At 31.8% G+C, this 24,806-nt stretch overlaps 2 protein-coding genes across 2 annotated transcripts; one reads left to right on the top strand and one right to left on the bottom strand.

The window, feature by feature from the left end:
- Window positions 1-791: 791 nt before the first annotated feature.
- On the top strand, window positions 792-7,368 carry LOC140052723 (maspardin-like). The gene is made up of 9 exons (XM_072098417.1): window positions 792-894; window positions 1,512-1,636; window positions 2,295-2,456; window positions 3,476-3,556; window positions 4,266-4,411; window positions 4,874-4,985; window positions 5,359-5,466; window positions 5,887-6,027; window positions 6,174-7,368. The coding sequence occupies exons 2-9, from the start codon at window positions 1,568-1,570 to the stop codon at window positions 6,276-6,278; spliced, it is 924 nt and encodes a 307-aa protein (XP_071954518.1). The 5' UTR covers window positions 792-894; window positions 1,512-1,567; the 3' UTR covers window positions 6,279-7,368.
- Window positions 7,369-8,601: 1,233 nt separating this feature from the next.
- Window positions 8,602-19,315, bottom strand: LOC140052722 (uncharacterized). The gene is made up of 8 exons (XM_072098415.1): window positions 19,258-19,315; window positions 18,755-19,141; window positions 17,525-17,572; window positions 16,749-16,966; window positions 15,999-16,088; window positions 15,423-15,765; window positions 14,633-14,932; window positions 8,602-12,373 (listed from the first exon to the last, which is right to left on the bottom strand). The coding sequence occupies exons 2-8, from the start codon at window positions 19,125-19,127 to the stop codon at window positions 12,027-12,029; spliced, it is 1,719 nt and encodes a 572-aa protein (XP_071954516.1). The 5' UTR covers window positions 19,128-19,141; window positions 19,258-19,315; the 3' UTR covers window positions 8,602-12,026.
- Between the last annotated feature and the right edge of the window lie 5,491 nt (window positions 19,316-24,806).

Here is a 24,806-nt window from a genome sequence, read left to right as displayed (position 1 = left end):
AGTTCAAATAAAGTTCACAGAGCAACTTATTCAACAAGGATTTTTACCAACCCTGGATGGAAAGTCCACCAATGTTTACAGAGAAGTTCTTCACCTTCAAGCATCATTGCAACTGATACAATATGCGTGCCATGCAGATATAAGGCAAGGGGAAATACCTATCAACCATCTACATTTAAGAGGAAGCGGAAGTGTGGCTTGCATGCTAGACTAAAGAAAAAGGGTGGAATTGCAATTCTGTTGAGGCGAATCATTAAAGGAAGAACAATATTGACTCATTGAGAGAATTCTGTGTTGAAGATGAAAGAACAAAGGATGATGGTTTGACAGAAAAATAGATAGTTACAAACAATGATCAATACCTAAAAGCCTGCAAGTCTGTTGTGTACCAATTATATAATGCTAATTATCATGAATGATAGAAAATAAAAAATACTTTACTGTAAATATAATTGCATTTATCTTTTCATTGAAGTGGCCATCTCCAATAACCCTTGAAAATATTCCACACACTCGATCCTCAGGTGTGATCGCTGAACACGGGAATATGGGGCTAATAAGGGGACAATTTGTTGGGTCCCAAATGTGTTAATACTATAATAGCCCTATTTATAGTAACACATTAGGGGTTTCAATGGTACTGTATTTAGAGACCAAGTCAGATTTCATCACAAAGCGCTATCCACACGTTTTGAAACGCGTTTTTATAGACAAACGACGCGTTTCGAGACTTGAGAGTGGAAATTTCTGCAAAACAACAGCAGCACAATAATCTCATGCAGCTACTGTACTAGAGTTCCGCGAGGAGATATTTCTCCAGTCACAAGATTGAAATTTCCGTGTTCAATTTTAGCTAGCGTTTAACCATCTAAGAACAACATTTTCTAGATTATGGTATAATATTGAACATCTTTAATTAAACAAATTAAGTATCCGAAGGCATTAATATAAGCCGCTAACTATCTTTAGCTAGGCTAGGCCTAGCTAGCCAAGTTAGGCTAGGCCTGGTGCCTGGGCTGCGGTCAGTAGGCTGCCGCCTAGGCTAGTGTAGCGGCTAGCCTATGATAACTATAGGTAAGCTAGCCTAGGAAGAAGGAGGCCCTGGCTGGTTGGAAAGGGCCAGAATCTTATGGAATCTTAGACTATAGCTGGCAGGTTGGCTAGAATTGAAAATAACTAAGCTAGAAATGGCCTTTAGAAATTAGTAAGTAATGCTTTTTAGGCTACTAGCCTAGACCTACACAGTTAATAGTAGTAGTAGGTCTAGACTAGAGCTGTAGCTGCAAATTCTCAGCTACTACTGACACTGATTGAAATTAGGCTAGATTATGTTTAGAGAGTACATTCAGGTCACATTATCATAGAACGCTAATCTGTGGTTGAAACCTAACCCTAAAAAATCTTGGTAGGCTGCTATGCGATTTAAACATCTGGAAAATTATATAGCTTATTTTACTTGCCAGGTTACATTGTTTGTAAATGCTGTATATTTTACGCATTTTTTTTTGCAGGTAATTAGCGAGTCATTGGTAGTAATTGTGTAAGGCAATAAATTGACAATAAGAAAATGCCAACATCTGAAATTGCAAAATCTCAAGAGTACCAGAGCTTTAGGGCTTCAGTATCACAGCATAAGGTAATATGAACACATTGCATTTTGACCTTAAAGAGCTTATAAGAGCTAAACATTTTGGTTGCCTCAATTAGCGAATGGCTGTTCCAAACCCATTGGGTTGTACATGGTGACACAACCAAAAAAAAAAAAATCTTCACTCTTTCCTAGATTCTGTAAACTTTGGAATGGTCTTCCCTCTGAATTAAGTGAGCTTGCTCTCCTTGGCAGGTTTCGAGAATTCGAGACTAGTCTTCGCCAACACTATTTATTTTGATTTTACCTGGTCCCTGCTGTATTTTTTTACATTATGTCTTAGATTTTTATTATTTAATTTTTTATCGTCATTTATTTTATATTTTATATTATATTTTATTTATGTTAAAGGAAAGTCTTTAAACAGTGATTGGGTTCGCTTGTGACAATCCTGGCTTTTTGTTTCATTATATATTTTTATGTATTCTGTTGCAATTGTAATGAGCTGATATTGAATAAATCAAATCAAATAAATCAAAAACCTCCATCAGATATGAAGAACAACTGACAGTCATTGCAAATTGATGTCATATTGTACTAACCACTGTAAGCCCTTTGTCTACCAGACTTAAAAACAGGGATTAGGGGATGTACCTCAACAGAAAACTCAATTCAATTCATTTTTTAAAATATATTATTTCATCAGGTTCAGGTAGATGATGGATCAAATAAAGAATGGACCTTATATGACGCTGGGCCACGTTCTGTTCGATGTCCCCTTGTTTGTTTTCCACCAGCAAGTGGAACGGCTGACATATTTTTTAAACAGATTCTTGGATTAACAGCAAAAGGTTATCGTGTCATAGCTGTGAGTTTTGTTAATTATATATTTCCTCTAAATTATTATACTTTTATATATACTATCTCTTTTTAATTTTTGCTTTGCATAAATAAGCAAATCTTTAGTGTTAAAAACAGTAGGAAGCACCTAATCTTTACTGCAAATTTTAGTTCATGTTTTTTTTAAATTTATTAACCATAGTCTTCCACTTACAGTTTTTGATTCAGTACAATACAGTATTTCAATGAACATTTCAAGAAATTCAAAATTATTAAATTGTATACTGTTTTATGTGGCAAATTAATGTATGCATCATGACATTAAAATTATGTGTACACCATTGAAAATAAAAGCAGGAAATGATACTAATTAATTGCCATTTGTATGATTAAAATACTGTTTCCTTATAATTTATATAACAAAAAAAACTTTTGTAGGACATTTTATATATTATAAGATGCTTGTTTGAAATTGCTGTCAAATTAGAAAAATAAGAACAAATATGAATTTAATTTAATAAGGCATAGAAAATTATAATAAAAAACTGTAAAACATATTTATTTTGGTGTAATACTAATTTGTGTATGCATAATTGTTATTTAAAAGATGTTCTCATATTTATTAAATTACTTTTAAATTAATACATATTTATCAATTAATAATGACCAGTTAAATATGAATTTATGAGATAAAGACTAACAGAAATTAATACTTTTCAACTAATTGTAGATCAGGGAATAATTTCACCAGTGTAGCATAGCAAAAAGCTATACAAAACAACCTTATTGCTACACATTTCTACAATTGTGTAGTAAAAAATACAAAACAAAACTATATTTCTCAACTAAAAAATCAGTTTGATTAACAATATTGCTAAACAAAATATTAAAATGAAATTTTTCCCTGCTGTCTTTAATCTGGTCACATCTAGAACCGTTCAAATCAGATTATGGTACTATACTACTTATTAACCATTGTGTCTTAATCAAGTTGGATTATATTTGAGCTAGAATATAATTGTACAATAATGTGATTTTTGTTTTTAGATGGAATATCCTGTATTGTGGTCGTTGGATGATTTCTGTGAAAGTTTTAGAAAATTACTTGATCACATGAGATTAGATAAGGTACTGTATGTTAAAAAAAACAACAACAAACTGGTCCTGTACAGGTTATGGAAATTCAATTCAGTGATGGTCCTGAAGAATTACTGAAAAAAAAAACATTCTGGAAATATTTACAAATGTCAAATTTAAATTAAGAAATAAATGTTTTCTTTAAATTTAATTTAATTAAATTTTATTGTCTGAATTTTTTTTTTTTTTTTCACATATTTTTTTGCATTTATAGCCTATTTCCAAAAATAAGTTATTGATCATGTGTTTTCCCAATTCTGGCATACTTGTACTGATAATTAAAAAATTGATTAAAATTATTGACTGGGGACTTATGATGCAAAGCTAGTATTAGTAGTGCTGCATCCTTGTGCTCAGATCTAACACGTAGCCACCAGTAGGCCTACAGTCTTGCAGGATTAGATGTATGAACACCAGACTTGTGATCTTGAGGTTGTGGGTTTGTGTCCTCTTCAGAATTACTTGAACATTTTCTGCACATCTTCTCAATGTACTAGTCTGGCCAGTGAGTAAAAGTTAGACGAACATCTGATTTGTGTTGTTCTCGAATACAAATATTCAAGCATAAAATAAAAATGCCTTTTTTTAAAAAGCCTAATGTTTAACAAATTGGGCCTGAACCTGATCAATATACCTGAACAGCAGGTCACCCACCACCTTAGCTTTATCTCAATTGGTGTTAATTTTATATTTTCTACAGATTCATATTTTTGGAGCATCTCTTGGAGGCTTTTTAGCTCAAAAGTTTGCAGAATACACATACAGAAGTCCACGTGTTCACTCTATTATTCTTTGTAATTCGTTTGTCGACACAGACTGTTTTCAGCAATCACAGTCAGCTACAACGTAAGTTGCCCTCTATGTCACCAAGAGATCAGTTGTTCGACTCTAGCCAGACAATGTCTTATCACATTTTGAAATAGAACTTTTCATTTTCTTAAAATTTCTAAATTTGTAAATTATACATAGATCAATTAATATTTATTCTATTTTTAAATATTAAAACATTAAAACGTTAAAATGTTCTCAAGCTACCTATGCAATTCTAAATCTACAAATGCAATTTTAATCCTATAAATGCAAGTGTAAACCATATTCACAAATCAAAGATTTTTAGACCACCCACTACTATTTGTCCTGTTAACAGGGTTGCCAAATTTGTGAAGGACAGTGAATGTATGGCTATCCTTGGCAATACACCTACATTAAGAATGCAAATGTTTTTGGAAACATTTTTTAATTTATTTAATACGATAATATATATATTGTTCACAACATAACGCATCTTTTTATTCTTGTTAAACACAGATACTGGGTGCTTCCAGGCTTTCTTCTGAAAAAGATGGTGATGGGTAATTTTTCTTCGACCACTTTACCCGATGCTGACATTGTGAACTCCATTGACTTTATGGTTGAGAGAGTAAGATTTTATCAAACTTTACAAATGTTACATATTAATTCAACTATCCAATCATCTTGTACCATGATAACAGATTTGCTGAAGGTTTAAATTGATTTATGAAAATCGGACTTTTCTAAAAACGAAAAAGCGTTTTCAATATCAGCTCTAACTGAAATGTTTACTGATAACATTCTAAATATCTAAAGTGAATTCCTATAATGTATTTTGAAAATATTCAGATAATATTTTTAAACTGTACCATAAAAATGTAATCTTTCTTTATTTCTGTATTATTTTGTCAAAATGTCCAGGACTTCTAAATAGCCAATGAAGCTCTTGTCCCAGATGTTGCTCTGCAAATAGTTTCTGACTTGCATTTATTTCATTTTAGCTGGACAGCCTTGGCCAGTCAGAACTAGCATCTCGGCTTACCATTAACTGTGCAAGTTCATATGTTGAACCACAAAAACTAAAAGATCTTTATGTAACATTGATTGATGTAAGTACAGTATTAAACATTTTTATAATCTCCTTTCACACAAGCTTTTCCATCATGTCTATTCTAATTGTACTTTATGTAATGTAATATGTGACCCTTTCAGATAGGAATCCATAGATGGAGTTGTGGCTTTTTCATAGTACTCTGCCAATAAAATTTACCTGAATATGATAGACAAAAAATACTGATTTAACTGGAAGTTACCTGCATAATGTAATAATGTACTTACTCAAATCAAGAAGCAACACTATTTTTGCTAAAAATGACTACCTATATATTGTTACAATCTGTGAAGAGTATATTATTAGTGTTTCATTTTTATTAAGCCCAATCAATGTAGAAAGTTTTATAAATATTGTATATATGAAGTCCCAGTTATTGTCAACTGTTTGGAACTAGCCTCAAATGTTGTTTATATAGGTGTTCGACAACTGTGCCATTTCCCAGAATGTCCGAGAAGAAATGTACAAATGTTACCCAGATGCAAAAAGAGCTCATCTAAAGTCAGGTGGAAACTTCCCATACCTTAGCAGAAGTGATGAGGTTAATCTTCACATACAGGTACAAAAAAGCATTGTTAATACATTGTTTAGTTTGAATGAAATTAGAGTATTTATTCTGAAATTGTGAAAACATGTACAAACCACAAACTATACATTTCTATATTTTATTGACCAATAAGAAATAAACTTCTTCTAATTGCTCAGATTCATTTGAGAGTTTTTCTAAACACCAAGTATAGTGCACGGGACCCAACCATCATTGAAGATGATGGAACAAGTTATAGAGCCAGTGCAAGTAGTGCTACATAGATGCAGTGATGCCATTCCACTCTCCAACAGAAAACAGAGGCCTTGTGTACACACTATACCAAGAAATATATGCTTTTTTATTGTAACATATTAAAATTAAACTTTTGATATATTGTATATTGTAATTTGATATATATATATATATATATTTTTTGAGTTTTTTTCAGCAAGAGGTGGATTATTATTATTTATTTTATAAACTTTATATTATAATCATAAAAATAATGATAGTGTAAATAAAAAAAAAATGTGTATTTAAAAAAACCGCCAGGAAATAATCGTTCCAACATGTCTAGTTCAAAACCCATAGACGTCTTTTTTTAACTAGTTGAGAGAGATTAATTAGAGGGCTATGTTCAATTATATTAAGGAAATAAATCCAATAGCTTCTACTTATTTAACATGGAAAATAGTTATTCCCATGCTTTATTCATTGTTTCTGCTTAGTTTTCCAGAAACAAAAATACATATATATTTTGCTCATCACTAATCCAGGTTGGTGTATGTCCTAGAATTTACTATTCTGGAAAAAATTCTGAAAAGAATGTACATGTAGTTACTGCACTGCAACAGAATAATTTTGACATGATCCCTACTTTATTAGAAAAAAAAGATTCCTCTTCTACATAACAATTTGGATGGAGGAGATATTAAATTTTAACTGAATAGTGCATGGCAAGTCCAGACTGGAGACCTGGGAAGTCCAGACTGGAGACCTTGGAACTCCAGACGATTGGAACTCCAGACTGGAGAGCTCGGAACGCAAGACTGGAGACCTAAACAATCCAGACTAGAGGACTGGGTAATCCAGACTGGAGACATGAAAACTCCAGAATACAGACCTGGAAATCTAGACTACAGACTTGTGAGATTCAAATTTAATTTCGTGCTTTGATGCATCATTTTTTATTCATCATTTTTCCTAATAATATTATAATTTGTGTATAAAAAATGTAGAATTTGATTGTTTTGTTTTACTCTAGTGTACATGAACCGTATAGAAATAAATGTTATTTTTACTTTATTTTAGATTATAACAATCACATCTCGTTCTATATCTAAGAACAGTGATTTTAGAAATGTCATATCTTTCAGTACATTAATTGTTTTTGTTTCAATAATTGTCATTGTTTATATTTTTTATGAAAAATTATGTATAACGTAAATGAAAATGTCTAATAAATCTATATTACAAAATGTTTATTTGTTTTATTGATAAAAGCTATTTCACAGCTGTTTTTATTTACATCAATGTATAAATATAAGATAACATTCGTAGGAGATTATGTAAATGTGCAAATATGTAAACAGGTGCACATACTGTTGAAATATGATTATGATGGTGTAAATCAAAATCCCGGAAATTGCATTAATAGTTTTGGGCCCTAACACCAGCACCAAAAAATAGGACATTCTTTATTGAAGATTATTAATGTATGGTTCTGAATATCTTATCTTGCTATTAATGTGTAATATTACAGTAAGCCTATTCAGCTGGAGAAGAATCATAGCTCTGATTATAATTATGTGGCTTCTACGTGATATTTAAAGGTAAATACTGTAAAATAATTTACTAGAAATTTAAATTTTGGTTGACGATGGAAATGTAGAACCTACAGTACAGTGTTATTGTTCACTTTACTCATTTTATCTCTGTGCGATTATCAACACTTCTGATAGAAGCGTTGAATTTACCAGGATGCAAGCATCTTTGAACAAAATATCGAGTTTTGACCAAAAGTGAAAAGAAAGGATTTATTCGCCTGTAAAATACTTCGCAGACAATCATTAACAAAATCGAAGTACTGCTTTAGAACTATGTGGATTATGTATGGTTTAGTTATAATAATTATTTCATTACTGTTTAGTTTACGAAGGCGATTCAATGTAGGAGAATCATGGTGGTAACAAATGAATATAATACTATTTGATAAATTGCAAAGTTCTTATTTAAAAACAGTATAACAATAATACCTAACAAATAATACTCTTTATATATGAATGTAAGTTAAAAAGGAAAGTGCTGCCTTGGAGCAGCTGCAATGAATGTAATTAGTTATAGTTAGTTATGCATAGATCGTCGGAAAAATAATATATTTCGTGAATACATTTCGTAAATTTAAATTTTAATAGGAGGAAGCACTTAAAATGAATTCAATCAATAAGATTCAAGCAGCATATATTTTTATCTATTTATTTTATTTCAATTATACACCCAACAGCCGTTGACAAGATGTCTAATAATGTTTAAAATCACGTGTCAGGTTGTGGTATTTAATGTTCGTCCAAAAAAAGACAGAAATCATTTTTGATGCTATGGTGACGTGTTTGTTCAACTTTTTTTCTTTTTTTTTTTTTCTTTTTTTTATTGAACACTTTCATATTTAAATTTAAAAAATAGCTTAAAATAATAACACTTTCTTATTAATAGTAATACACAATATAAATAATAACACTTTTTAAATAATAATAATATATAATATACATTTCTCTTAAGAACAAACTATAAATAATTTCATGATGTAATAAATATAAATCTACTTTTTCTTTTTTCTTAAAAACAAAGTCTATAAATAATTTGTTGTCAATTTTTTCTTTTATAACATATTTCAACTAAATAATTTAATTAAACATAAAACTTTCTTATTCAAATAAATAGTTATAACTTACTAAATAAACAGATCATAAAAGTGTATAAATAATTCAGGATTAAAAAACATATTATAAAAAACAGTACTAAGTCCTTTTTTTTTTAATGCAAAGTTACCAGTCAATAAGTTCATGTTTTTCCAAGAAAGGACTCCATTTGTTTAAGTAAGTATGATGCTCCCCTTTAGTTTTCAAAATAAATTCTTCTTGTTTAACGTGTAACTTAATCTCATTCACGAATCGAGCAATATTGGGCTTAATTTTTCTCATTTTACAGCTATATATGTAGTGTCGACAAATTAGTAAAATAGTATTTAGGGCTTTAAATGGTTTTTTTCTAACTCCAAAAAGGCATAATTCGGGGTTGATAATTACATTTATATTAAAATATGATTTCAACCATTGTTTAATCTTTCTCCAAAATATTTTAATTTCACAGCATTGTGCAAAAATATGTATTAAGGTTTCTGTTTCTGCTTTACATAAAGCACATAAAGGTGAGTCAATTTTCCCAATTTAGTATACAAAAAGGAGTTATTACCTAAAATTCTATGCACAATTTTATATTGAAACCAGATTAGTGGTGTGGACATAGTAAGTGAGAAAAACATGGTATTAATAATTTCCCACTCTTTATCAACATATAAAGTATCCAATGCCTTCTCCCACTTAATTTTAGCTTTCGATTGTTTTTTTCTAGAGTTGATTAGAGTATTATAAATTAGCTTTGATCCTTTTTTATTTTTTATTACTACGCTAAGGTTAAAAGGTAGTAGTGGGCTATTTATTTTTCCTTTTGGAGAAATTTGATATAAAGACGTATGTTGTCTGACCGCATGTATTAGGCCTTCATATTGAAGAAAGTTGATGTTAAGATTATGACGTTTACTAAGTTGTTTTAATGGAGTTATTCCATGTCTATCAACTAAATCATTTATAAAATTCACCCCATGATTACTCCAGTTTTTATAATAGATACTTTCTCCGCCGACTTTAATATTGTCATTCATCCAGAGTGTTTGTCTACATATCGATTCGGTGTGTTTGTTCAACTTGGTTTTCACCGAACTACTTGTTAAAGAGGAAAGTATAGTACTTATGATATCTTCTGTTCTTTTTTGCAATTGTTTTTTGTTCTTAATAATCTTTTTGTTTAAAAACTTAATTATTTTATGTATCCTTGATAATAATATTAACAGCACATTATTTGTTTATCGAACATTTTAGAAATACTTAAAAGGTCAATTAGAAGGCACACCGGTCAACATGTCGAAGATTTCTTTCTGTTTGATTCTGTTGTCGATTTACGTTCGCCTTAATGCTGTGCCTCTGAAAGACGTAATTAGAATTTATATTTATTTTCGTATTTACTTTTTTTGTATTATATTTGACTTTACTTGTGTTTGCACTAGTAACTAAATACTAAATTATTATTTGCAACAAAACATTGGTAAAGCAGGTATGGTCTCAAAAATTATTATTATATTTACTTTTTCTTTGTTGCATAATTATACAATATAAAACTTGAATCTAACTAGTGATATAGTTAAGAGTTTTTCATGTAATTGATTCGGGATTGGTTAAACGAAAAACAGAAGTCATAGTTTGCTTCTAGGCCTATAGCCTATTTTTGAAAGGAAAATGCGTATAAGTATCTTCGACAAAGTGATTGCGATACATCATGTACACTTTGTTTTTCTTTTATTATAAATATGCCTTTGCAATTAATTTTGCCATGTTGCTTGTTGATTGAATTGTTTTCCCGTAGTTTTTAAGGAATGTGTATAGTTGAGATACAAGAATCATTCTATTTAATAAATTGTCAATAACACACATAAAGATATTAAATATCTTTTTACCTTTCATTGAATTTCAAATTATTCATCAGTATGTTTCAAATTTCATATGTCTCCTTAAGAAAATAATAATTACTTTTACAGTCAACTCTGCCAATACCAGACTATTGGATCTCGAGTAAACATCACCAGTAATGAAAGCTAACGGATACCATGTATTCGTCAATGGCGGCGGTTACAAGAAAAGTAACAGTTTGAGCTAGCTTAACAAGTCTGGTTTTTTTTTCAGAAATTCTAGCATTTTAAATGTGGCTCTTTAAGCGTGGTTCCCACTAGCGACGCAACAGAAGGACGTAACGCAACGCAAGTGAATTGACCAATCACAAGCGATGGCTTATTCGCTTGTGATTGCTAACTGTCTATAACTTTGCTTGTCATTGGTTAAAACGCTTGCGTTGCGTTTACGTCTTTGCGTTACGTTCTAGTGGGAACCAAGCTTAAGGGAGAGTTTTGGTTTTCAGGGTGCGGTATATTGGGAGAGCTGACTTTATATAATAATTTTCGTAAATTAGTTTGTTTGCACACCAAAGAATAATAAACTATTTTAGTTTGAGGCTGACTCTTTGCACCCATGGATTAGATAACATGAATAAAACAAAAAGGGAACCACTTATCAGTTTTTCTTATTTAATAATCTGATGACCGACTCGTTGAGATACAATGGTGTGTATTATCAATGGAAATGTGTGGAAATGTGAATGCATTACGGAAGACTAATAGGCCTATAGTTGTTGTAGGTAAGCGAGGCAGAATTATTCATTACTTATCGGAATTGAGTTTGTTTGTTCTCTATATATTTACAAGCTGGACACATTCGAACAAGTGCGATATTGACCTATAAAACATAAGTTATTATGGTGTATTTATTAACATGTCAAATGAGTAAAACATGATTTAGAACATTAGAAAGTAAAATGAAAAAAAAATATTTAGCAAAAACAGTAATTAGGCCTAAGACTAAATTTGAATTTTATGTGGTAATTCTTGTAATTAATTCTAATTAATATTACTTATACATTAAAGGTAAGATTATTTATATGAAAAAGCAAGAAATATGAATGATCATTACTATAACATTGTATTACTTATAGATTATACAAAATAATGCATTGTATAATTAATTATGTAAGCCTAATCTATAGTTTATTTTGCGTTTGACATGAACTATTTTTTTTAATAACATAAAATGAAGGTTTTAGTATTAGTAAGAAAATTTCTGTTTTATATAAATCAGATCAATTATTTATTCTTGTTCGTAGTAGCAGTAATAGATGCGGTGATTAGACCCTCCTGCAGAATATGGGTAAGGTGCAGATTCGTTATTGGAATTATCATCATCTTCGTCATCCCATCTGATGAATTCCTTTGTTACAGACATTCCCATAACCTCTTGGCATTGTTTAGTAAGTGGGAAAAGATAGAATGGATGGTCAATTGGTAGGTAGATAGCGTTTTCGGAAAAACCATCTTCTTGGCAGCAATATTTGATTTCTGTGTTACTGCCGTATGTACCAGCTGGGACGGAACCATCATAACTGTTCTTGTTATTGTCATCTTCATCATCCCACTTTATAGAACCTTCATCCATTCCTTAAAATACCGACAATAATACATGAATATAATTATAATAATAATAATAATACCACATTTATATAGCGCCCTTTTCATGAGTAATCATGCTCAAAGGCGCTTTACAAGCATTATTACCCCAGTATTTTTTTGGGATCAAACACGTATGGAAACATACTCCCATAATGCAGCCGGTAACCAGCGCAAAGTTGTGTAGATCTAACTGGGTACCCATTTATACACCTGGGTGGAGAGAGGCAACGTAAGTAAAGTATCTTGCCTACGGGTCTGACAATCGGTAGTCCAACGTCCAACACACTGCGCCACACGCCCTTACGTATAAGTAAAGATTAAAAAAAAAGATGTAGTGTAACCAAAAACCTGAACAAATGAAGATTATTAAAATCAGACTTTGACTTTGTACTCTTAATAGTTATTCACTTCTGAAGAAAAAAACACATCAATTTTTCTCTTTAAAAAGACAAAATAAACCAAAAACCACCGACCGGGAGCCAATTTGAATTTATTTCTTGTTCTGCTTTAAAATAAGTTTTTAGGTAAATATTTTTGGTCAAAGTGGATAACTATTATGCGTGTGAATAAAATTGCATATTCAAATATGGAAATTAAAGAAATTATTTTTTTTCCGGATATCTAGAATATCTTTTTCTGGATTTTCTAGGATTATGTATTGTTAGAGAAAGTTATATACCGGTACGGAAAATGAATTTATTGAAAACGATAAAGAGGAGAAAATCTGTAAGAAATTCGCCTTAACCGAGATTCGAATTGCTATTCTAGGACTTCCTGTGACACCTAATATAAACTGTTGCTTAAAGGCCAATTTAAAGCAAATTTACACAGACGAGCGGCGGTAAAGGTAATAAGCGTAATACGCAAAAATTGATGCTATTTCTTACGACCATTTACAAAGAACGCGGAGCGGACGAGTGGTTAAGCCGAAATCCGCTCTCTACGACGTGACGTGATTGATTGTTTATGATACATACAAATATACATTTAGGACATTATTAGGCAATAAGTTCCTAAAACCTAAGCCTGTGTGTGGTAGGCCCACCGCTCTAGGCCTACTGACAGTCAATTAATAGCATGCATATTTCCACAACACCGCGCGCTGTGTAAATGGGACAAGCAGCACGCTCGGCGTCTGTGTTAATTGGCCTTAAAATACTCAAACTGCTTATTCGCATTTTTTACAATGTACAGTGGAAGTGTTTTGTTAAAGTGTCTGTGTTATGCGCGATTTGAACGATTTGCGCAATTTGAAATTGCGCAAGGTTTTTCTTGCGCAATTTAAAATTGCGCAAAAAATTCCTTGCGCAATTTGAATTGAAACATGTGTTTCAAATTGCGCAAGCAACGTATTAAATTGCGCAAGTAATCTGCAAATTGCGCAAGGTTTTTCGACAGATTGTGGAATCATGCACACCCATATTTTTTTAGTAATTACTAAGAATGATTCAAAATTAAAGATAATATCGCATTTCCTTACCCTCCCGGGAGCCTCCCTCCCGGATTTTTTTTTCCGAATAAAAAAAATCTCGAATTCCCAATGGTTCTATAAAATACCATATTCACACATAATATGAGGAGAGGGCATAAATAAATACCAATAGTAATATAATAATTTCAATTCAAATATCAGTACTAATGACGATTAATAAGACTAATAACGATTGGATTTTTTTTAGAAACAATAATTATTACGAATTATTAGACGTTTACTATTTAACTTAAAAATTAAATTTAATGACAAAAAAGACTAACCTTTCGGTACCATTCTCAACAACAAATGAGTACAATAATAAAAATAACAAACAGTTCGTTTTCAAATTGCGCAAAGGTGTCATATTGCGCAAGAACTATCTTGAGCAATTTACAAATTGTGCAGCGCAATTTGAAATTGCGCAAGGATTTTCTTGCGCAAAGAATTCTTGCGCAAGTTGATTGCGCAATTTAATATTGCGCAAGAAAATCCTTGCGCAATTTCAAATTGCGCAAGAATTCTTTGCGCAATATTAAATTGCGCAAATCGTTCAAATCGCGCATAACATCTGCATCCAATCCAGACACTATATCTACGCCTAAATAGGCCATGACTACGTTATGACATAGTTTTATCGTAATTCGAATGACTGAAGTGGTGAGTTTTCAGCCTTCTTTATCTGGAAAAGAGGCTTGAACACGTAGGCCTAATGCGTGTTTTACCAGCAGGTATGATTTTTAAAAACTTTTTCCCAAACGTAAATTCGTACTTACCATCTGGGCAGCTGCCAGTTGATGCTTTGAACACACAGTACTTTCCCGAAGGCCAATCACGGTCGTGGTCGGTAAATGCCTCTTGTGTTTTCATACAGAAATATTGCCTAATATTACTACCCAATCCACCAAGGAAGTGGTTGTCTGACGTCCATCCATTTTTGTTGTCATCATCCTCGGAATCGTGATAACGATATCCTGTATGGAATTTGACTCCTTGTCCATCAGGGCACCCTTCTGCTGAGTTAGGAATTCCATAGGTTCCAAGAGGCCAAGTTATTGGCACACTCAGAATACTGTCTATATTAATTAGAAACCATAATGTTAAAAATAAAAAAGAGATTTATTTGAAACTCTTTAGTAAGTCCTGATTAACTAAAAAGTAACAATAAAAATAACAGGAATTTTATAGCGCACATACCACTCAAGAGTGGTCAAGGCGCATTCAAAAAAAATAAAAACATCATACAAATGCCTGACAAATAAAATGCAATTTCTTTGGAGGGTCCCCATCCGTTATCGTTCATTCGCGGTCCCAGACCCCTACCTAGGTGACCAAACAAAGGAGCAGGATACACATTTGCCTTGCCACAGACGACCGGGTGCTCAGAGACAACAACCAAGACAGAGGCACCCCAAAGATAATGCTGGTCAGGAAAAAGTATACTATACAATTCTAGAACTTTAAGAAACCTCATAATTTCCATATGCCTTAAAATAAATGTGTTTTTAAGAAATTAAATAAAGCGGCAACATTAAATCAAAATATTCTTAAATTAACGTCACATACCTTCCACAGCGTTTTCAGATCCCAAAAACTCTGGATAATCAGCTAAAGCTAAAGCCATATAACTCTTCATGTCATTTAGTCTACCATAAAAATCAGCTGAGAGATAACCATCATCCACGTAATCCTGATACAACTGCCAGTATTTTTCGGCAAATACCTCGTCAATACTAAGCAAAGTGTATGAATACGGCAATGACAGATCGTCGTCACCAAATGTGAGAGTTTCGGTTGAAGCGTCAGAGGACGTTTCCGTGTTGAATGAGCTAGTCAAAGAGTCAGTGTCAACCGCAATCGAAGCAGAATAACCACCATAACTACCTTCAAGCGAAGTACTTGAGGCATACTGTAAAGTAAATGTTAAATTGCTACATATGGTTTTAGTTCAAATAAACGCTAATTGCACACACTTGTTATTATGAATTGAAGTAGACCTATAGTACATTAATGTATCTAGAAATTGTTTGGAATCAAGAATGCCATCATTAACATGAACTACTTGCATTTAATTGAAATTACACACTACATATCCAATCAGGACATAAAAAAAGATTTATATAGAAAATACGAAAAACATACTTCACTAGTAACAAGTGTTGCAAATTCACTACTAGTCCAATAAGAACGTTCTATTTCTTTGGTTCCAAGATGTACATCAATCACCACGTGCTTTATGGAAAACATAGAAAATAATTATTAGATACATATTGTCCATGTTTTCAAAAGCATGAAACACAACCCTTCCAGCTACAGTGGGTGATGGCATAGTTAGAATGAAGTGTATCTAATATAAATAACGAACCGGGATGCGATACAGACATTTCAATAACTATAGGCCTACATCAATCATGATTTGTTTCCCTCATAGCTGCTTTCATAGAAATGATTTTGTCGCCGTTTTTCTATACTAGGGGTAAAAGATTTCAATTTGATTCTCTCCCCCAAAAAAACCCGAACAAACAGGACAACTCCTCCTTTTATGCTATCTTTGTTTTTACGGTTGTTACATCTCATAATTGTGTAATCTGTCACACTTTGTAATAAATTGATCTGTCGCCAAAATATTACCAAAATATCGCACTTTGTAATAATAATATTACATCAATTTTTAATAACAATATATTACAAAGTGCGGCAGCATAATTACAAAGTTTGTCAGTAAGGTATTACAAAGGGCGACAGGTTATTACAAAGTATAACTAGGCCTACTGTATTAATAGTGTGATCATTACAAAGTTCAACGTAAAATACGGTTGTTGGTCGAATGAACATTCCCTACTAAGTTATGAACACAATCTGTTACAACAAAAATAATTCTACAACACTTACAGTTCCAAAATCATCAAAGAAGTCCATGTAGCTGGAATCAAATTTGCTATATGTAGTTGGAAGTTCATTGACCCTGGTAACAAATGACTCTGACAGTGGATATTTGTTATTGTGTGCAAGCTCAGTTGTATATCTTGCATCGCCTTTGTAACAATAGTTAAGTTTTTCATAGAAGACGTAAGAAGATGATTCGAAATGGTCTGACGTTTGAGAGTAATCTGTGACATAAAAACACATTAGTATGATAGTCATCGTTCAGTGTAATTACATTTCATATTATAATCACATTTTGTATTAAAATTAGATCGTATTTTGTACATCTGTCAGTTTATCAATTTAATCACTTCAATAAATGGAAGAAAGTCCTATTTTAGGTTGATTTTCGTTTTTCTTTACATTGTTATTTTTTATATGGAATGTTGTTATCCAAAAATAAAATGATCCATCAATCAATATTTAAATTAGTGTTTTTTCTCTTTCTATGGATTAAATAAAACTGATGTAAATTAAAAAAAAAAATGCTCGCACTGGCGTATTAGCGACAAACTTCTTCCATGATATTAATGATACTACATTTCTCTTATTTTGAACAATCAAGCCATACAAACGCGAAGAGATCATGGCAGGGATAGAAGTGCTAGTAGATGCTGCATCATACTTCTAAACAAAATCTCACAATGAACATGCCAAATGATATAGGTATACACGGTTGTACTGCTGCTAGAATGCGTTTCAGAGTGCCCAAAAATGAAGTTGAATGAAAATCAAATACTTACAACTGCTGTGACTAAATTTCACTGATGAAAAAGCAGAGCTGTACCCTCCTGTAAGCAAACATTGTAAGATATTAGAAATGGCTTGTCCCTTTAAACACGCATTACAGGCCGAAATCATGCTGAAACTATTAAAGGTGAATTACTTTATTATTGCTACTCTTTTTTTACAGAATAGTTTCGATATTGAGAATTTATTGTAAATTAGACTAATTACGTTTTCATTTTTCATTTCATTCATTTTTTTCATAAAAATCATAAAACATGTCAAAGATAAAATGCATAAAAGATGAAAAGGATCAACAACAAAAGCTAAAAGCTTGTACAAGGTTGAAGACCTAAAACAACAAACAGATAAAACTATAAAAGGATATATACAATATATTAACATATAAAAAATAAAATAACAATGACATCGGCAGAAATTAAGATTTGTACTTATTAATTATATTCAACTTATACAATTTTTTAAAAACATTGATGGATTTTGCATTTTTAAAAGTCATATCTAAGTTGTTCCAGACATGAGGACCCGAAACAGCAATACTATGACTTGTAGAAACTAGTCTTCGAAGAGGAGGTCGAAGTTTACATTTTCCTCTAGTATTGTACTTATGACCATTACCATCAGTAAAATTTTTAAGGTTTAAAAATCGTAAATCAGGATTATTCAATATTCGGAACATAAAAACTCGGAGTGGAGCTGTGGCTTGGTGGTTATGATGCTTGGCTACCAATCTAAGGGTCCTGGGTTCAAGTCCTGTCATATGTCAGGGTTTTTTCTCATGACAATTTACAACTCCACTCCACTTATGTAGAGCATCTTGTGTATATGTTTGTCTTGTGAAATTTTAAATAGTTGCTGTTGAATGAGAATGAAATAAAAAAAAAAAAAAAAAAAAAAAAAAAAAATGCCAATTTGGTAATTATGAATATCGTCGATTTTTAATACATTATGTATGTGGAAGAGAGGACTTGGTGCACGATAATCAGACCAAGTTATAGCTCGTATCGCTTTTTTCTGGAGTTTAACAAGTTTATCAGTATAAGAAGCATATGAATTAAACCAAATAATGTTACAATAGCTGATAAGAGGTTGCATAAGTGATTTATAGATTGAAAGGAATGCACTTAAAAAAAGGTAGTGACGAATTTTGAAAAGTAAACTAACATATTTAGATATTTTTGAAGTAGTGAGATCAATATGAGTTTTAAAATTAACAAATTCGTTACCTGACACAGCGACGTCTAAATCAAATTTTGAAGCGTATGAGTATTCGTTATGATATATTGATTTTGATGTGGTTGTAGCACAAGTAGTTGACTCGGTGTAATATATCTCGTCTGGTATTACATTATTGCCCGTAAGCGTTAAGGAAAAAATGCGCCAGGTTGTTCGAAGTCCAGGGTCTAATGCACCAGTAGTTGGGCTTCCATCTGGATTTCCATATAGTAAATTGTAGCCAATTCCTACATAGTTGATACCATATGGGTCGATGTTAGTGTTTCGTTTTTTTATTCTATGCCCTTCGGGGAGGTGGTCAATTGTGTAGCTTTGTGCTAAAACCACATTCAGAAGTATACCAAGAAGGATGTAATACCTCATTGTTACTAGACGATCTGAAAGAAGTAATAATATAATTCATAATTGAATTGAGTAGATTATGTATAATAACAATAAATAAGCATCTGTAAGTTAAATAAAAATTAATAGAAAACAAACAACAAATACTTACAATTACTTCTTCAATAACAACTGAATAGGCGTCTACCTTATGGTGTACTGATTTCATTTAATTTGGAAGAATATTAAATACTCTCTCAAACTTTGCACGTGAAGTTTTTTTTTATTTTCTCCATTTTTATTGGATGAACCGACAAGTCAACATCCAATAAACTTACTGCTAAACATGCACTGACCCCGCCCACTGTCAGGGTTAAGGAGTGTACAGGCCTGCCTATGAGTTTAAAAAAGAGAAAGTAAGACATGACAAGATAATGATAACAACGAGGTTAATGAAAAAAATAAAATATAATCGGGAATTTAGAAACATATTTAAATAATTACTATAATGATTTTCTTTTTTTAATGTGCATTTTAATTTAGCATGACAGTATCAGCAAAGAATTCTAAAAGAGAGAGTTCTGGGTCCTTACTTCGAACAATGGCCCATGATGAAGGATCCCAATGGAAATAAGCTGGTAAGCTTTTTGGGCTATCCTGGAAAGTCTTTTATAAATGTATTATTTGTAATGTCCGTAATTTATGTTATCACTTTGTATGTATTTTTTATGATGATTTTCCAAATAAATTCAATTCAATTCAATTCATAATAATACTTTACATGCTTTGTACTGTTTTTAGGGAGGATTGGGAAGCTAAAATCAGTTTCAGCAAAGTTTTCGGGCAACCCCAGCCCTTCGGTGCAAGTGGTCCGGTGGCAGGAGGGGGGAATCACCACCCGAAAGGGGACAAATTGCCATGCAACTTTTCTAGACTAGAATTTTCCGTAGATTACGAATATGGAAATCGATCAGGATAGGAAGCGTTTTCGAGATATAAGGGGTCAAAGTTCAAAATTGACCAATTACAACAATGTATTATGTATATGTATTATAACAAATTTATTGAAGCACAATTTGGTCTTTTATTACATTTTTATGATTATAAGTGTCTATTCAATCACCTTATGAAAAAAAAATCCTTTGTGATTAAGGGTCAAATGTCAATATTGACCAATCATAGAACGTACCTATAAAACCAAATAAAAACTAGTATTTAATAAAAATTGGATGTTTTCTCATCCTGTTAATCAATCATACGCAATGTAAAAGAGCGAATACATCATTTCATCAGTTGACATAAGGTCAATTTCATTAGTTGACATAAGGTCAAAGGTCAACATTTTAATACGCGTATTAGTTAACAAATAAATGCAAAGTTGTCCAAACTATGATATTGATGGTTTTACAAGTAATCAAATTATTTGATTAGTAAGGTTATGTTATTTCATTATAATACTGTATTTAATCAAATCAAACTTCGATCAGGATAGGAAGCGAATAGGAAGAGATAAGGGTTCAAAGTTCAAAATTGACCAATTATAACAATGTATTATATACATATGTATTATAACCAATTTATTAAAGTTCAATTTGGTATTTTAATACATTTGTATGGTTATATGTATTGTATGGTGTTATTCAGTCGCCTTTTAAAACAAATACTTTGCAATTAAAGGTCAAATGTCAATATTGACCAATCACACAATTTGCATTTAAAACCAAATAAAAACTAACATTTAAGACAAAATGTTATGTTTTATCATTCTGTTAAGACATCTATCAATCATACACAATCAAAAGAGCACATTTATCATTACACAAGTTGACATGGGTCAAAGGTCAACATTTGAATAAATGATATACTAAATAATGCAAAGTTATTCAAACTATGAGATCAATGTTCATAAATGTAATCACGTTATTTGATCAGTGAAGTTATGGTATTTTTATATTTTTTATAGTGCGCATTATTTTAAATGTACATTAATATAATACTGTAAAATAAATAATAAAATTTATATTATGACGATTAAAATGTTATGATGTTAAAATGTTGCGCTGACCTTCAATGATTTGCCACTATACAGTTGCATTTATTAGGGCTACAATATTCGTTTTTGGAAAATAAACTACTATTCATCAGAACCAGAGAATACCAATTCGTACAGGATAGGGCATAGGCAGATCCAGGTGGCCAAACTCAATCCACAACTCACTACACAGACAGACCACAATTTTTATATAGTTTGGCCCATACAGGAAAGCGTTTCCTGTATACAAAGGATTCTAAAATAACCTATATGGATTTGCCCGAATGAACCCTCTAAGGACCCTTTTGGGATCTCTGTGGTGTGCTACATAAGGCCCTGTATTAGAAATTAGTATAGGGTAAATAGTTCATAGATGAACTTTGGAATAAAACTAAATGTGCACCCTCAATCTTTAAATAACATTTATGGATTTGCCCAAATGAACCCAAGGGCCGGTCGTTCTCCATGGATGGACATTAAGCCCCATAATGGAAATATAATGGGTGACACTGTGGGTTTATATAGACAGGCAGAACCATGGAATAAAGCTGCCTGTGCACTCTCGATCCTTAAGGAACACTTATGGATTTGCCCAAATTAACCCAAGGGCTGGTCCTCCATGGATGGACATTAAGCCCCATAATGGAAATATAATGGGTGACACTGTGGGTTTATATAGACAGGCACATGGAATAAAGCTGCCTGTGCACTCTCGATCCTTAAGGAACACTTATGGATTTACCCAAATTAACCCCCAAAGGCCGGTACATGGATGGATACCTGATTGAAATTGCTCAAAAGAAAGACATTGTGCTGTATAGTAATAGTATTATTCCCCTTCCACACCTCTTTGAATTAAATCCGCCCTGATAGGCTCTTATGTACAGGATTTCAAGGCAATAATCACACTTGTATTTTTCAAACATTAGATTGAATAAAAATATCTATTATAAACAATTTGCCGTTAGAAATCTCTATGCCATGTCATTATTTAGATGAGAAAAACAGGTCAAAGGTTAAAATTACAGAAAAATAGGTGTTTCAGTCACTTTTTGAAAAAAATGTTGCATTATGGCAAGTATAAACATATATTATATTGTGAACAATTTGACACCAAAATTGGCTCCTTACGACAAATATTTATTAATTTATGTTTTTATAACCTTATTCAATTATGTCAAGGGTTAATAACCACACTTCCGGTCATTTTCAAGCAATATCATCTGTTATACTGAATATAAATGTATATCTTGGGAACAATTTGCTCCTATTTTTAATTCTCTCCGACCTGCCGTTACTTAGATATAGCAAAAAGAGGTCAAAGGTCAAAATTGCTAACAATGGGGTTTCCGGTAAATTTTTCAAAGAAAGTTCTGTTAGAGCTAATATAAACATATACATTGTGAACAATTTGAATCCAAAATTATCTCACTACGTCCAGAATTTCCAGAGATATAGCATGTTTTTATATTGGTCAATTTTGAACTTTGACCCCTTATATCGCGAAAACGCTTCCTATCCTGATCGATTACCTTCCATATTCGTAATCTACGGAAAATTCTGGTCTAGTAAAGTTGGATGGCAATTTGTCCCCTTTCGGGTGGTGATATCCCCCCTCCTGCCACCGGACCACTTGCACCGAAGGGCTGGGGTTGCCCGAAAACTCTGCAAATTGTTCAGGCTATTTTAGGGGCTACTTTATCGTTTTGATTTAGCTTTTTGATTATTTATTTTGTATCTCCATTGAGATCTAGCCACTTTTATTCAGTAATTTTTCTTTGAACGTGTATATTAATTGTGATTGTAAATACTGTATAATAGATTTGAGATTACATATTGCCTAATTGTTCGAGACACGAATGTAATTATATATCCTTGATCGGTTGTTCAATAAACAGTTTTTATTTATGATACCACCCAAATTAGTTTGATTATTTATTTGATTTAGTAAATTTTATACCAGATTAGGAAAAGATTCCTTGGTTTAACATAATTTTTTTTATTATGTATTATTATCGTATAGGCCTACTTATTATATTAACTTCATGTGACGGAAACCAAACTATAAATGCAAGTTAATTAAGAGGTGTGCTGTTAATCCTATTTTAAGGGAGCGTCGTGCCTGTTATTCGCTCCATTAAAATCTTACAATAATAATACTGAACAACGTATTATTATCCTAAACATTATTAATTAATATAACCTGTTTTTAATAAATAAATAAATGTAAACAATACTACACGTTACACTGAATAAATTATATTCAAACAAAAATTAAATCAAGCAGTAAGTTGGTATAACCAAGGTTCTCAATTGTATAACCAAAATAATGCTATTTTGATTACCCTGGAGAAAACAAAGATTGGCGTCTAATTGACGGAAATCAAATTAAGAGGTGTGCTATTATTAATCCATTTTAAGGAGCGTCATGAATCAAGGATATCTGCAATAATTCAAACACTTTTTTTATTCATCATGATTGTATGTTGTCAACTTGCAATAATTTCTTTATTTGTTTGTTATTTTTATAGATTAGGTGTTTACTATTTAAAACTAAATATGTGGCACATTCAAGCGAAATCAGACATAGGTGAGTGGGTCACATGGGTAGAAGAAAACAATAACCAAAACAATAAAAGGCAGAAACTTTTTTTTAATCGAAAAGTTAAAAAGAGTATTTATTTACATTACCTTGGTATTTTTCTATTTTGAAACAATGCATGAATTATTTTATATGTAATGAGTTTGGTTAAATGATGAAGTCATTGATTGCGCTGTGACTCTTGCGTCTTGCGTTGAGTTTTTGTTATGTTTGCGTCTGTTTTTGTAAACAAATATCAACTACCTCCCCTAGGCAGAAGTAGGCCTATTGAACATATTTTTTTTAATGAATGGTTTTAAATTATTGATGGAACGTATTTCAATAAAAACTGTTTTCAATCATGTCCCAAATGTGTGATACAGTTGAACAAAGACTTGTTAAAAACAAGGTTAGAACACCAAGTTTGAAAATGCAGCAATATAGAAGGCCTATATTTAATATTTTTAATTGATTGAAGAACGTTAGTTATACATTTTAAGTTATCGGTAACATATTATTTGATAATAGAATTTGTTTATTTTGTGTGACTTGAATGCACTATTAATAAGATAGACGTAGGCTTATATAAATCTGAATGTTACAGGCCTATACTTATACTTTAATTATCTTTCCAAATGGTGCATTTCAAGCAGAAAAGAGATAATGTCTTTAAAGTTAATTTCCATAAACAAAACTCTGTTTAGCATGTTTATCAGGTTTGACTGATTATCATTACATTTTCTACAAAGATGTGAAAGTTATTCGCTGTGTGTATAATTGTTAGCATATGTGATTACACCATTAAACAAGGCCATATAGATGGCTGCAGTCGCGTGCTCATTAGTGTTTACCGACCGACCGACCGACCAACCTACCAACTGACCGAAATTACTGAACATGTTTAAAAATGTTGAAATGTTTAAAAACATTTATATTTTTTTAATTTACACGTGCGTAGCCTGTCACTTTTGACGTGCTCGTATAACGTAATTTCGAGTTGAAAAGTAAGTCAAGAAAACAGAAATCGGGCAAAAAGAGTGCGCAATAACATTTAACGCGCAGTGCGCGCGCAAAAATTGCGCACTCATGGCAATTTTGTAAACGCTTA

Source organism: Antedon mediterranea, chromosome 6 (genome assembly GCF_964355755.1).
Source record: "Antedon mediterranea chromosome 6, ecAntMedi1.1, whole genome shotgun sequence".
Classification (NCBI taxonomy): Eukaryota; Metazoa; Echinodermata; class Crinoidea; order Comatulida; family Antedonidae; genus Antedon; species Antedon mediterranea.
This window is presented reverse-complemented; position numbering and strand designations above follow the sequence as displayed.

What these genes read in the sequence shown, in the direction of transcription:
- LOC140052722 (XM_072098415.1), bottom strand. Translation starts at nt 19,127, where the DNA reads ATGAGGTATTACATCCTTCTTGGTATACTTCTGAATGTGGTTTTAGCA. An exon ending in CAACACTTGTTACTAGTGAA is followed by an intron (nt 15,766 to 15,998) that starts GTATGTTTTTCG and finishes TTTACTTTACAG; the next exon opens with TATGCCTCAAGTACTTCGCT. An exon ending in AACTGGCAGCTGCCCAGATG is followed by an intron (nt 12,374 to 14,632) that starts GTAAGTACGAAT and finishes CGGTATTTTAAG; the next exon opens with GAATGGATGAAGGTTCTATA.
- LOC140052723 (XM_072098417.1), top strand. Translation starts at nt 1,568, where the DNA reads ATGCCAACATCTGAAATTGCAAAATCTCAAGAGTACCAGAGCTTTAGG. An exon ending in TTGACTTTATGGTTGAGAGA is followed by an intron (nt 4,986 to 5,358) that starts GTAAGATTTTAT and finishes ATTTCATTTTAG; the next exon opens with CTGGACAGCCTTGGCCAGTC. An exon ending in TTTATGTAACATTGATTGAT is followed by an intron (nt 5,467 to 5,886) that starts GTAAGTACAGTA and finishes TTGTTTATATAG; the next exon opens with GTGTTCGACAACTGTGCCAT.